Source organism: Colletotrichum fioriniae, assembly GCF_027942845.1.
Source record: "Colletotrichum fioriniae strain IMI 355084 chromosome Unknown scaffold_1, whole genome shotgun sequence".
Lineage (NCBI taxonomy): Eukaryota > Fungi > Ascomycota > Sordariomycetes > Glomerellales > Glomerellaceae > Colletotrichum > Colletotrichum fioriniae.
The window spans coordinates 4,932,375-4,946,182 of record NW_027076837.1 but is presented as its reverse complement, the minus strand read 5'-3'; the positions used below and the strand labels follow the sequence as shown (position 1 = coordinate 4,946,182).

Below are 13,808 nucleotides of genomic sequence, written 5' to 3'. Positions count from 1 at the left end.
AGGCTGCCCAGTTTGCCAGTGCCTGCTAACCCCAAGTCGCCCCAGGCTGGCGGCGCCGTCAGGTCGAGGGCCACAGTTCGTGTCAAAGTCGGTCTTAATGGCGGCAAAGCTTATCTTGTCGACCGCTTTCCCAGCCGTCTTTCTCGCGGTGCCCTTGACGGCGGCTGTTCCCAGGACATGGACGGGGAAACGGGCGCATCAGTCGCCAAGACCACGCCGGTCTCCTCCTTTGCCGCAAGCTTTCGGTGAGAGAAGACACTTGTGGCTTGCACAAATTATGACGGTGGCCTATCTAGTGAAAAGTACTCTCTTCTATTGGTTTCCGTCGGTATGGGGAGCTCGTGTTGCTCGACTCTCATCGACAAGCTCACTGCTCACAAGACCGTCTAACTAGCTCGGGCGCCCGCCAAGCTCCAACCAACGTCCACGGTGTCCTGCCCGGTCTCGGCTTCGCTGGAGGATGAGAATGGCGGGAAGAAGCCCGATGGCCCGCCATCATCCATGTCGCTGATGAAAACGAATAGTGTATCCGTACAGGCTGGGCTGGGAACTATCCACCCCAATGGAACGGGACTTGATCGCACATGACAGAGCGACAGAAGTCAAAAGCACGCGATGCCCCGTTGGCCTCTTCTCTAGCAAGATCTTGGCAGACCAGGGAACAGGTCTTCCCCCAAGAGCCCGAAGGATCACAGACGTCGGCAAAAATTCCCCTAGTTTGGCAAAGAGCCGTTGCTTGATTAGCCCGCCTCCACTGCCGGGCCCCTCCCCCAAGACATTCCAAGACCTCGACTGAAATCGAGTCGTAAAGTAATCGGAGCGCTCTCGTCAAACTCCACGACTCCCTCTACGTGCGGGGAAAATGCCTAGAAACAGGATTGCGGGGGATGGAGAGAGAGGAAGAGGGGCGCGGCATGGGGTGTTCATGAGAAGGCCGGTTCCCTGTCTCTGGCCAACTATCTCGCTCAATGTCCGAACTTTTTCTGTTTCTTATGCTTATTTTGTCCGGGGGCCTCTACGAATGTCGGTGGATGAGTGGAGAGACTTGTGAGGGGAAGACGGGGTTACGATGATGACAAAAAGATGATGGCGGCACTGAGGAGAGGGAGATGATGTCGGGGGAGAATTCCGTCGAAAATTGTTCATGTTCTCACCCCTGTCTTCGTGTTGCCCACCAGCACCTCCACCGGGTTCCCCATTCCTCTTCCCCGTTTTCTCCCCCGCGCCGCGAGGGCCATCAGGACAAGAAGAAGCTTGGGGGAGGACGGCTCGAACTCAATGCAGCACCCGTCCTGAAGGACTCACATACTTCGGATACAAGGAAGCTAACGGGAAGAATCGAACATTCTATGCATTCAGCTCGACCTTCTTGTCAATCTAGCGTTCCCATTTAGTGTTCCAAGTTCGTGAACCGTCCAGCACTCGTTAGCCTGCAGGGAACAGCCTCTCCGTGAGTAGCACAAACAAATCCCTCGGGTCACACACTGGGACGTGCAGGCAATGTGCTGCCAGCAAGGAGCAATGGTCTCATTCCAATAGGCCAATTTGCAATATCCTTAGGGCACACTGCCCGTCGTGTTTGCGTCTGGTGCCAGCATAAGCGCAGGCGTCTCGGGCTGGGCAGAAAAAGAAGTTGAGGGCTGCGCTCGACGAGTCATGGATGTTGCTCAAACGGCCTGGGCATCGTCGACTCCAGTTGTCTCTTTTTCTATCACCTCCCATCGTCGTATTGGCAACGGGCCATTCACCTGTGTGGCTTATTCTTGCTCTTCTCCGCCTTTCTCCTCCATCTTCCCCCCATTGTGAGATCCCCATCCTCTATTCTGCCCACAGCCTGCCTTCCTGACTAGCCCCAGACTCGCAAGTCTGCGAGCCAATCGCTAGCGACAAACCGCTCTGGGGTTGGCTCATGAGAAGTGCCAAGAGCTCTGGGCATGCATTGGCGGGGGCAAGTCATCGGTCGTACGGACGAGGAAGTTGGACAACTTTTCCTAGTGTAAATGCGACTCGAAGTGTCGAGACGTCGGAGACACAAGTAGCAAGCAAAGTGCTATACCTGAGTTCTCTGAGCTAGAGCCAGCCACTCACATCCATAACTCAAAGCCCCCTGCCATTCTCTTCGTCTCGAAATGCAAGCCAGCTGCGAGGAAGACCACGACCAGCAACCTGCATGCTGCATGGCTACGTAGTACGTACCAGAAGCCCAAAGCAATAAGCCCTGCGAACCCTGCCCGCAGTTGCGGATGAGGCACTCCTGAGTCCCTCATTTTCCCTCCTCCCAAAGTGTACCAGACCTCAATTCAGCCTTGGCCCCTGTCGTGGGCGGCGGCGTGGCGGCGAAGTTATGACTGGCAGACAGAGTTTCCGGTACCGAATTTGAAGTAATCCCGTTCCCCTCCCGTCAGAAGCCCGCACGGTGATGGCTGTTTACACAGTACTTCGGAAGAGAGGGGCGGGCCATCCAACGAAACCATTCAGATGGGAAGCCAATTTCGTCCTTCCCATTGGGGTATGTGATGTATAGAGTGTGAGTGTGAGTGTGAGTGGATCGGGGGTAGCACTCGGCGGCCACGGAGGGTCCCGGGCATGGCAGGACTGTCGTTGAATAAGAGAGGGAGACGAGACGGCCGCCTACATCCCATGTTGTCGTCGAATTTATAAGAAGCAGCGCTCAAGGTTTCAACCCACATTGGCTTCGGATCTACCCCTCAAGCTCATCCAGGTTGTTTTGAGACACATCTTCTCTCTGTGTGTGTTTCTCTCTCCCACTTAACCTCTCCGTCACCTCTCAACGCCTCCCGTTTGCCGCGTTCCACCACATCTCGAGTCTTGCTCAACCTCTCTCCTTATCCCCTCTCATCCCGAGCTTCGGTTACCAGTGAATACACCTGAATAACCCGACCATTTAAGCGAACCACGCACCAGGTTTTGTGCGCCTGCCTTTCCGACGGATCCTAACTCTCTTGGTTGAGATTTCTTTCCTTTTTTTTTTTTGCTCTTGAAAGGCAAGAGGGAAGCAAACTTTTCTGCAGGATCCCACCAACAAACGTCGGAAAAGCAACACGCCTTGTTCCAACCCGCGCGCGCGCATACGCAAATCTCACTCGTACATTGAACACGTGTCCCGCTACCGACTACCGACGCTCCAATACCGTAGCCATGGATCACTACGGGAAAAAGGACCACGAGCTCGCCGAGAGCTCGGATGAGAAGCCCGTCGACTCCCAGCTCGAGCAGGCGCAGATGCTCGCCGATCTGCCCGATCCCGACGCCGGAAAGTCTGCAGAAGAGCGTGCCGCCATCGTACGTATGCTCCCTTCCGTGGTTGGTGAGTGATGTGGTGAAGCCCTCACTCACTCACTCGATCATTATTCCGGACGACGGAAGAAATGACCCGACTCATGCTAACGTATTTTTTTCCCGAATCCTAGGACAAGAAGCTCATGTGGAAGGTCGACCTTTGGCTGGTCCCCTGGCTCTCACTTCTTGTAAGACACGATTATCCCTCTCACTCACCTTCTCCTAGAAGTTCGGCGCATGAGCTGCTGCGCGCGCATGATACAATTGACAATATACTGATTCCACACGTCTTCATAGTACCTACTCTCCTTCCTCGACCGAACCAACATTGGCAATGCGCGTCTCGCCGGCATGGAAGATGACCTCAAGATGAGCGGGACCGACTACAACATGTCGCTCACCATCTTCTTCATCAGCTACGCCGTCTTCGAGCCCGCCACCAACGCCCTGCTCAAGCGACTCACACCCCGCATCTTCTTCACCGGAATCATCATCGTCTGGGGCATGATCATGACGCTCATGGGTCTGTGCACCAACTTTTCCGGCCTCCTTGCGGCCCGCTGGTTCCTCGGTATTGCTGAGGCTGGTCTCTTCCCTGGTAAGCCCGCCTTCCATCAAGAGTTCATATAAACCTATTGTAGTGAGATTCCAGAGGCTGATATGAGATTCCAGGTGTCAACTACTACCTCTCCTGCTGGTACAAGGGATCCGAAATCGGTGTCCGCTCCGCCGTCTTCTTCTCCGCCGCCGCTCTGGCCGGCTCCTTTGGCGGTCTCCTCGCCGCAGCCATCGCCAAGATGGACGGCATCGGCGGCAAACCCGGCTGGGCCTGGATCTTCATCATCGAGGGTCTTGCCACCGTCTTCGTAGGCATCTTCTGCTGGTGGATGGTCTTCGACTGGCCCGAGGGCGCCCGCTTCCTGACCCCCGACGAGCGCATCCGTGTCCAGCGCCGCCTCATCGCCGACAAGCAGGGCCGCACCGCCGAGGACTTTGACAAGCGCCACATCTACGCCGCCATGACGGACTGGAAGACGTACGGCTACATGGTCATCTACATGGGCTGCCTCGTGCCCCTCTACGCCTTCTCCCTCTTCCTGCCTACAATTCTCCGCGGCATGGGTCACCAAGGCACCAAGGCCCAGCTGCTTTCCGTCCCGCCTTACGCTGTCGCTGCCGCTCTCACCGTCACCGTCGGTATCATTGCCGATAAGACCCGCTGGCGTGGATATTGCAACGTCGCGACTGTCACTATTGGTATCGTCGGATTCGTCATGCTCATCTCTACGACCAACCCCCAGGTCCAGTACGCCGGAACTTTCCTCGGCGCCGCTGGCATCTACCCGACCATCTCAAATACTCTCTCTTGGGTCATCAACAACACCGAGGGCTCTCTCAAGCGCGCCTTCGTCCTCGGCATGGTCGTCGGATGGGGTAACCTCAACGGTGTCGTCTCCTCCAACATCTACATCAAGGCCGAGGCTCCTCGTTACCTCACCGGTCACGGTGTTGTCTTGGGCTACCAGATTCTGTTCCTCCTTGGTGGATCTATCTTCATGCACTTTGCGCTTAGAGTTTCCAACAGCCGCCGCAGAGCCGGCAAGATGGATGCCCAGTGGGCTAGCATGACTGATGAGCAGAGATGGGTTGCTGGAGACAAGCGTCCTGACTTTATGTACACACTCTAGGTGCTATACGGTGCTTTGATTTGCTGTTACAGCTATAGAAATTGGGTCAGGAGGTGGGAGCCCTGCGTTCAAAGATTGAGTTACATACCTTAGTGTCTCTAGAGCGCTTTTTTGTACATTCTTTATCTTTGTGAAGTCAATGATACCATTTGCACATTTACCATTGAGCCCACGCTACGTTTCTCTCCAAAAGTGTCTAGGTTAGGATTGAATTCCAACAGGTTTCTTTGAGAAGCACAGGACTCATTAATTCAAAACGTGAAGTCGTTCTGAGATGCTCAGGGAGAATACAAGCCCGGTTGGTCCAGCTGCTCCTGAAGCCCCTCCTCCGGGTCATACTGAGACTATCCTCAGGCGAAGCTTGAGAAGGTCCAAAGTTTCAAACGCTGTTGAGATCACTGACTCCTGAGCTTCGCTGCTTGCCACGGTGATAGTTACTCCACCGAATCACCCATAGAGCTATCATAGTTTGATTGGAGCGGTGCTCTCGTGAGTTCTGGTAAATGCCCGTGAGGTTTGAAGCCGGCTCCCTGTCTTTAAGTCCTTTTGTCGCAGTCCGAGTATGTCATCCGGTTTCGCTTTCGACTTTACCCTCTTATCAAGATGTGGCTGGGTTTGTTATTGAAGATTTCCTCGCGTTTGCTCTTTTGGGAAGGCTACTATCTCGCCCGTTTCTGTGACTATTGGGCCCTGAGCTTCATCGTCTGCATATTGTTTTGACGAGACAACAACAGTACGAAGGGTCAAAGTACAACGGTAGCTCTATGATCGGCATTCGGCGGTAAGGGTTCTTCCCGTTTTGGCCCATGCCACATGCAGGCCCTCTCAAACGACAAGGCGTAGATCATCGCCATTGCCTTCTAGGCGAAGTACAGGCTCGATAGCCCAGAGAGGCGCCGGATTTTGATCTGTCCAAGGCTTGTCCGAGCCACAACTTCTCCAGAGACCATATTGCGGGGGCGGGGGATGCCATAGCACACTTCAAGCTGTGCAAGGTATCGTTTAGGGATGAAAATTCGATTGTCAGGACGTACGGGATAAAAGGTAAGCCAATCTTTCCAAGACTCTCGTTTATTTTTCACGAAGTAAATAATAGCCTACGTGATCATCTACCCTCCTTCCGAAGTGGCACCGCGTCGACGTGTTGCTCGAGCTCAGCCCATCTGCGACCGGTAGGGAAGCATAATGAGAAGGTATTACGAAAAGTTAGATTGCGAACGGATCAAATTGTCACACAGGGCCAGCAAGGAAGCAAGTGCGGATTTCGTGACAGTCATCGAGAGGGACACCAAATGAGGTAAGGGTTGCGTTGGTGACTTGAGTGGATAAGATTGCACACAAATTGCGTCCTTGGGGACAAGGCCCAAATACGCTTGAGCTTGAGAATTGTTTCCATGGCTGTCATCCGTCGTAATAGAGAGGAAGATGAGGGCTCTAAGGCAATAGGCAGCCCACTATGACGTTGAAAAGAAGCTCACGTCAACTTGGTGACGTGCCGCTGGGAATCCCATCAATATATATCTGAATCATTGCACTTCCATGAACTCTATCGTAGAATTAAGAGATTAGATGGACCCAATGACAATCCTCTGTGGTTTACCATTTTTTGAATCGAGTGATAGAAAAAATCGACAAGGATTGGCACAATGGTAGATGGCATCAGAAGTTGGATTCGCGTCAATCATTCGTTCAAATGCGAGGAAGAAGGGGACAACAGCACCAGCCAGTCGTGCCTGTAATTATGATATAGTGTCTGAATTGGTCCTCCTAGCCACTGATTGTCCACAAAATGCCTTGCACGATATCGAGACTTCCCAACCCTATTTCACCATCTTTTCGAGGTGGAAAAAGCGAGTCCCACGGTGGTTGCGCCATCAAAAACTTGACTCGCCCATCCAACGGCGAAAGCAAGCCTGTAGCCACGGTATCGGCTCCGGCACAGACACGACGTCGCGAGGCGCGACCGACAGCCAGATGCGATACACGCACACATGCTGCAGCGCCGCCCTCGAGCTCGTGGAGGCTGGTCCGTTGAGCTGTTTCAAGTACAACTCGAATTTGCATTTCTGGGGTGCCTTTCGGCCAAGCGGAAAGGTTTTTGGCACCACCTCCCGGAGCGAATCGATTATCAAAGTCCGCATAGTAGCGGTGGAAGTCCGAGTCAGTCGGCGCCGTGGAGTAAGTGGCCGCCGCCGCTGCGGCCCCGACCATCGTTCTCTCCTACGTGGGCTAGGTGTTTGGTGTGTGAGGGGTAGAGCAGAAAAAAAAGTACCGCGCGGCTCTGTGTGACTTGGTGGTTTGCGAGTTGCTGTCTGCACGTCACTGACTAGATGGTGTTACTCGTGACTGAATCTGAATCTTAGGTGAGATCGTGGGAGACTAGAGAGGAACTAGCAGACGGAGGGCCACGTGGGAGGACAAGGTTAGAGATATTGTAAGGTAGGTAGGGTGCGATGTGATATGAATTCCGGGACGAACAGCCCATCTCAACTCGAAGAAACAATCGTAAACGAAAGCTTCCAAAATGGCACGAAGCTCAAATTCATACGGCAAGCGCTGAAGTAGACCCAACGGCCACACACATCCGCGTAAGGCGACTTCAATTCTGCTTCGTACCGGCAAAGTCAGGAGCTTGTCGCCGGCTACGGACCCTTTTGCCGGTTGTGACCAGGATGCGACGAACAGTCGTGGGCAGAATTTCCGGCCAGGTTCTCCCGTGTGTTGGTTTGGGCGGCTTGTCACCCTCATCCCAAGATTCTCATATGCACTAACCCGAGTCAAACGGCTTTTTAGTCTGTGGTGCTTGACTCTTACTCTTAACACCTCGCTGATAGAACCGCTGGCAGGAAAGATGTCCTCATCATTACGTGCTTGAAGGGAACCGGCTCCTTCTCCACCCCATCAGCCAAGATGACCATTTCGGGGTTCCTGCGTGCTGCATCACAACGAGGTTGGAATTGGCATCGCGCTGGCTGTCATTGGTGATACTGCTGTATATGAGCCTCGAGGCATCCCCGTCACTATTGCCCCGTCTTTCCAGCTTCCGTTGTCATAATAAGACTATCCTCGGAGTAAATACGCTCACTACATACCTGCAACTATAATCACGGTACCCGACAATGGCCCTATTGCAAATCCTATCCGTGCACAGGACACGGCTTGCCGCGATGCTACTCCTCTTCCTCCTCCTCGCCGCCGTCACCGCCCATGCCCTACGGACCCGGCGCACGCGCACGCGCCTCCGCAAACTCGGAACCCACCAGTGCCTCCCGCTCCCGCCCGGGCCCCCCGGCGAACCGATCCTCGGTCACCTCCGCGTCATCCCGACCGATAACCCGGAACACGCCTACGCCGCCTGGTCAAAAGAATACCGCTCCGACGTGCTCTCCTTCAACGTCCTAGGCCAGCCCATCATCGTACTGAACTCCGTACTCGCCGCCGTCGACTTGCTCGATAAGCGGGGCGCAAACTACTGCGATCGCCCTCGCTTCGTGCTCTTCGAGGAGATGGGCTGGCGCAAGACGCTGACGTTTATGCGATGGGGCCCGGAGTTTCGTATGCATCGCAGGATCCTGCAGCGGAGCTTTTCCAAGACGAGCGTGCAGGTGTATCGCGAGCTACAGGAGAGGGAAGCGTTGGTTTTGGTGAAGGGGATTATACGAGACCCTGGGTCCTGGGAGACGTCGCTGCGGAGGTTTGCGACGGCCATTGTGATGAGGATTGGGTTCGGTGTCAGCGTCGAGAGTGATACCGACCCGTACATCCAAATGGCCACGGATGCATCCTACGCGCTCGGCCACGGCGGGGCGCCGGCTGGGACGCTGGTTGACTTCTTCCCCTTTGTGCGGCATCTACCCGACTGGCTGGTGAGAGACCGATCCCTCCGCTTCGCGCGGACCTGGAGCTGGGCGATCCGCCAGATCCACGACGCGCCCTACACCGCCGTGGTAGCCAAGAGGACCCAGGACCAAGAACACAGTCTCACTAAAATGCTGCTGGAGCAGAGGGCAGAGCAGATCAAATCCGGCATCGCGCCAGAGCTGTCGGTAGACGACATCAAGGGCGCGGCGGCGGCGGTCTATGCCGCGGGACAGGATACGACGTGGTCTACGCTGGTAGTCTTCGTCCTCAACATGGTTCTGCACCCCGAGGTCCAGGAGAAAGCGCAGAGGATGCTGGACGAGGTCGTCGGGGACGGGAGGATGCCTTCTTTCGAGGACAGGCCGAGGCTGCCGTACCTTGACTACATCGTCCAGGAGACGCTGCGGTGGTGCCCCGTATCCCCGATCGGCGTGCCGCACCGCTCGCTCGAGGATGATGTGTATGATGGCATGTTTATACCGAAAGGGTCGTTCGTATACGCCAACGCGCGGGCAATGACGCACGATGAGCGGACGTATGCTAATCCTGAGGTATTTGATCCGGAGAGGTACGTTCCTGTTGAGCAGGGCGGCCGCGGGGAGCCGTTTCCTGTGGGACAGTTTGGTTTTGGGAGGAGGGTTTGTGTTGGGAAACACCTCGCTGAGGCGAGCGTTTGGATCGTGATTGCTTCGATGTTGGCGACGGTCAAGATTGAGAGGGTGAGAGGGCCGAGGGGAGAGGAGATTATACCCTGTGTTGAGTTGACGAATGGACTTACGAGTCACCCGAAACGGTTCCCTTGCCGGATTGTACCCAGGAATACTTGTATTGCAGAGATGGTTATTTCTGCAACCTTATAGATAAATCCTACTGAGGAATTATAGGACGGGTGTAGTGTAGTATAACTTGCATGCCTAGCCGGTTATCATTGCCGAATGTTGAAATATTTCCTATGCCTCGGACGCTAAACGCCAAACTACCTGGGACGATATCATGCAGTACTCGTCATTGAATATCATGACACCGACCACGTACGATTCTGTTTCTCTAGATTTCATTCACTTGGGGGGCGGAATCATCGGCTATTGCTCAGGTTCAAGACTCAAGGAGACATTAAGTACTAACTATCGATCTTAAGGTACAAATACACACAAAGGAGATCTATAAAATCGACCATGGCCATCCCTACTATGGTATCATCAAATTCGTGAATCAGGCATAAGCCACCAACGCCGATCTACCCCAATCGTTCAAATGAGTGTCTGTGGTACTATTAATCACCCTTTACTTGGAACCGTTGACCTTGCCGCCGGTCTCGCTCTGCATAGCCTGCATACCGGCGTTCATCTTGCCAAACTGCCACTCGGGCAGCGTGATGCCAGTCTGCTCGTTGATGGTCGTCATCAGGGGAGGCAGCATCTGGTAAACGTTGCGCATGGTATCGATACCAGAGTTGGCACCACCCTCAGCAGAACCTTGGCTACCAGTGTTCCAGACGCTAATCTTGGGCTGCAGACCGCGGATGGCCTCGGCGTTGGCCTTTGCGAGCTGGACGTAGGTGCCCTTCTCGATCATGAGGTACTGCAGCAGACCCGCGGGGCCGCCAAAGGCAGTTGACATCTTGCCGTAGGCGTCCGCCATGGCGGCCATGCCCTCGGCCTTCTTGAGCATGATGGCCAGGTCGGCCTCGGCGTTGAGCTGGGCAGAGTATTGGTGCGCCTCGGCGTCCTGGCGGGCTTTGTAGGCGTTGGCGTCGGCCGTCTTTGTGGTGCGGTTGAACTCGGCCGAGGTGTGCGCGTCGGCGTCCTTTTGCGTCTTGTAGGCCTTTGCCTCGGTCTCGCGCTGACTCTTCTCGAAGTTGGCCTTGGCGTCGGCCTCAATGGCGTAGGCCTCGGCGTCGGCCTTTTGCTGGCGAGCCTCGCGCTCAATGGTGGCTTTGACGACATCAGTGGCACGCAGGCGCTCAATCTCAGCGGCGGCGCGCTTGACCTCGACCTCGCGCTTGAGGTCCTCATCCTTGGACTCGAGAGCGCGGCGGGCCTCGACGCGAGCGATCTCGACGTCCTTGCTGAGGGAGGCCTGGCGGGTGTCGAGGTTCGCCTCGGCGGTGGCACGCTCAATGTCGCGGTCCGTCTTCTGGACGGCGGTCTCGGCGTTGATCTTTGCAATCTCGCGCTCCTGCTCGCCCTTGCGCTTCGACTCGCCAACGTTACCGCGCAGCTGGGCCTCGGCGACGTCGATCCTGGCCTGGTTGCTGGCGCCCTCGTGAGCCTTGCGGGAGAGGGACTCAAAGTAGTTTGAGTTGGGGGCATCCTTGAGCTCCTTCACGTTTGCGTTGTAGATCTTGAGGCCGAATTGGCTGAGCTCGGACTGGATGTTGCGGAAGATGCGACGCTTGAAGACCTCGCGCTCGGTGAAGATCTCCTCCATGGTCATGCTGGAGACCAGAACACGGACCTCACCTTCGATGATGCCCTTGACGATGTTCTCGAGGTGGACGAGGGAGCTGGTCTTCTTGTCGGCGGACTCAGCGAGGAGCATGGCGTACTTCATGAGGGCGTCGCCGCGGTCCTCGCGGCGGTTGGAGGAAAGGTAGCTGTCGTCCTCATCGTGCTGCTGCTGGTCGGAGGTCTCGGAGTGGTGGCTTGATTGATGAGCGGCGTTGGCGCCGCGCTGGTTGACATCGGGACCAACAGTGAAGACGACGGGCAGGAGGAACTGAAGCTTCTCCTTGGTCATGGCCTGGAGGCTCATGGCATAGTCGTGGGGAGTGATGCGGAAGCGCATGCAGCGTTGAAAGGGCCATACCCAGGCGGCCTTTGTGATTTTGACCGTCTTCACGGACATACCCGTGATGGCGAGGTATTCATCGGGAGCGGCGACTCTGTACGACATTTTGGCGGTGTTGTATGGGTAGAAGTGAGTGAGAGTAAGGTAGGGTAAAGATGGAGGGAGGTAGGGTCGGAAGAGGGCAAAGAGGGTGAGATCTTCTAAGGCGACTGCTTCCCAACGAGTCTGTTATTCGAAGTGTGAGTAGTATATAGATGGGTGTTTGGAGTGAACTTTGACGAGTGAAGTTGCTGTCCTGTGATAGACAAGAAGACTCGGGGTATCTTGAGGTATCTTTATGTTGGTGTGACGCAACCCTGCAAATGGGAGGAACCGTCCTACTATATACCTTGGAAACGAACGAGGCAGATCGAAGCTCTCTACCTGAGCATTAAGCTCAAGAATGGACTCACATCATGCCAGCTACCTTGGCATCTTGGGTAAGGTGGTTCATGGCTGGGGGCAAACGCCCAGCCAAGCATTGAAGTTAGCGGCGGTAAACGGTTGCAGCTAGCGCGTGACCCATTAATGACCAGGCATTCTCGTTACACAACATAGCATTCTGGCAGCCTGTTGAAATGAGCCTCGTGGCATGCCTAGCATGGAAAAGCATTATTGGAGGGTAGACAATGCGGTAGGGCGGTGTCATTGGTAAATGGTCACCGTCACAGCATCGTGCCGTTGGTGGCGGCAGTGCATACCTTACGGTGAGACGCTCACCCTTGGACGGCAAAGACGGTTGGACCTGAATGTGGAGGAAATGGAGTGAGTGGGTGGCTGAATTGGCTCTTTGGAACGCCGCATCAGACGGCAGGTACCCGATTAGTCAGTCCTACTTGTCCACGTGACTCGATCGGAACATCATCGGCCAATCATGTCAGCCCTGCGGATGGGTCTGGTCAGGTGGTGTGGCTCAATCGCGCTAGACTTCTTCTCGAAGCCTGCCTTATATGGGTGCCTATAGTTACCTAATCGCCGAATGTGGCTGATCTGGGGAAATTAAGGTGCCGATCCACTCCACCGCGTCCCATCTGAGGCCCTCCACTTCTTCGCCCGACACCATCGACAACACCCTCGCTCTCACGATTTCGCCAGGTCAGACATGCATTGAAAGGCGTAGGGACGGACTAACAGAAGTGTGCAGGCCCGAGTCAGATCATCTAGGTTAGATCCTCGTCGATAGAACACAGGCATGAAAGTATTGGCTCATCCACAAGCTGCGACTTCCATCGTAGACACCGCAATACGAAGGCCTATCGTTCCCGTCACCGAACGTTTACTTTGCTATTGCATGCCAACATATCGTGCGGCTGAAACGGGCATCTTAATCACGCAGTATCAACACCAAGAAATCACTCACATATCCCCATCAACTTCGGACTCATTTCGACCTCCTATGCCCTAGGCGGTGACCGAGCCCAGGTTCAGATTTTCCCTCATGTCAATCGACGAGCGGGCCTCATTCTCGGTCACCTGTTCCGGGAATGCTGAGCGATGGTGGCGCGCTAATACCTCTTTGGCCCCTTCCAATGGGAACCAGCTGCGGCGCAGCACAGCACTTTAGTCGGGCGCATTTCCCCCCTCCTCTTCTTTTCAGCACGTTCACCAGGCACTCGAAAACGCCTTTGAGAACCCTTGGAAAATGCTATTAGCGTAACCGATAATCGTCGACTAGCCTTTGCAGCGCCTGCTTGTCTTCCTTCGCCCAGCCGCAGTGCCGCCTGAACCGACCCTTAGAGACGTTATCGGAGGATCTACAACACCCACGAACCAGCTCACAACCTCTCACAGCCTCACTCCCTTTGGCTCGACGTAATCATACACATTCGCCCCTGCATACCATTGATCGGTCACAAACCCCGTGACCACAAAATCCTATAATCCCCGCCACCATCCCCGGATTCTGAGTCCGACTGCGTGTGTCCGTGCAGGCATTATGGTCCCACGGGTCCCAAAAGTTCAGCCCTGTGGAAGATGAACTGATGCCTCCATCGGCGTTGGCCGAGAGCATTTCAACTACCTAGGTCCATGGTCGTCGAGCCGTGTCCCCGCGCTTCCGTCATTGCGGAATCGCCGTCTCGGCTTCGAAAGTCGTTGCCTGCCTCTTCCGATCCTCCCAAGATTCAGTCA

The 13,808-nt window shown here is 55.1% G+C and overlaps 3 protein-coding genes across 3 annotated transcripts; 2 read left to right on the top strand and 1 right to left on the bottom strand.

Moving 5' to 3' along the window:
- Positions 1–3,159: 3,159 nt before the first annotated feature.
- On the top strand, positions 3,160–4,988 carry N0V96_001246 (uncharacterized protein; the record flags this gene model as incomplete). The annotated part of the gene is made up of 4 exons (XM_053196772.1): positions 3,160–3,303; positions 3,432–3,488; positions 3,598–3,898; positions 3,973–4,988. The coding sequence occupies 4 exons, from the start codon at positions 3,160–3,162 to the stop codon at positions 4,986–4,988; spliced, it is 1,518 nt and encodes a 505-aa protein (XP_053045699.1).
- A 3,119-nt stretch (positions 4,989–8,107) lies between these two features.
- N0V96_001245 (uncharacterized protein) lies at positions 8,108–9,709 on the top strand (the record flags this gene model as incomplete). The annotated part of the gene is made up of 1 exon (XM_065756177.1): positions 8,108–9,709. One exon carries the CDS (start codon positions 8,108–8,110, stop codon positions 9,707–9,709), a length of 1,602 nt encoding a protein of 533 aa, XP_065615417.1.
- A 424-nt stretch (positions 9,710–10,133) lies between these two features.
- N0V96_001244 (uncharacterized protein) lies at positions 10,134–11,744 on the bottom strand (the record flags this gene model as incomplete). The annotated part of the gene is made up of 1 exon (XM_053196774.1): positions 10,134–11,744. The coding sequence occupies one exon, from the start codon at positions 11,742–11,744 to the stop codon at positions 10,134–10,136; it is 1,611 nt and encodes a 536-aa protein (XP_053045701.1).
- Positions 11,745–13,808: the final 2,064 nt, after the last annotated feature.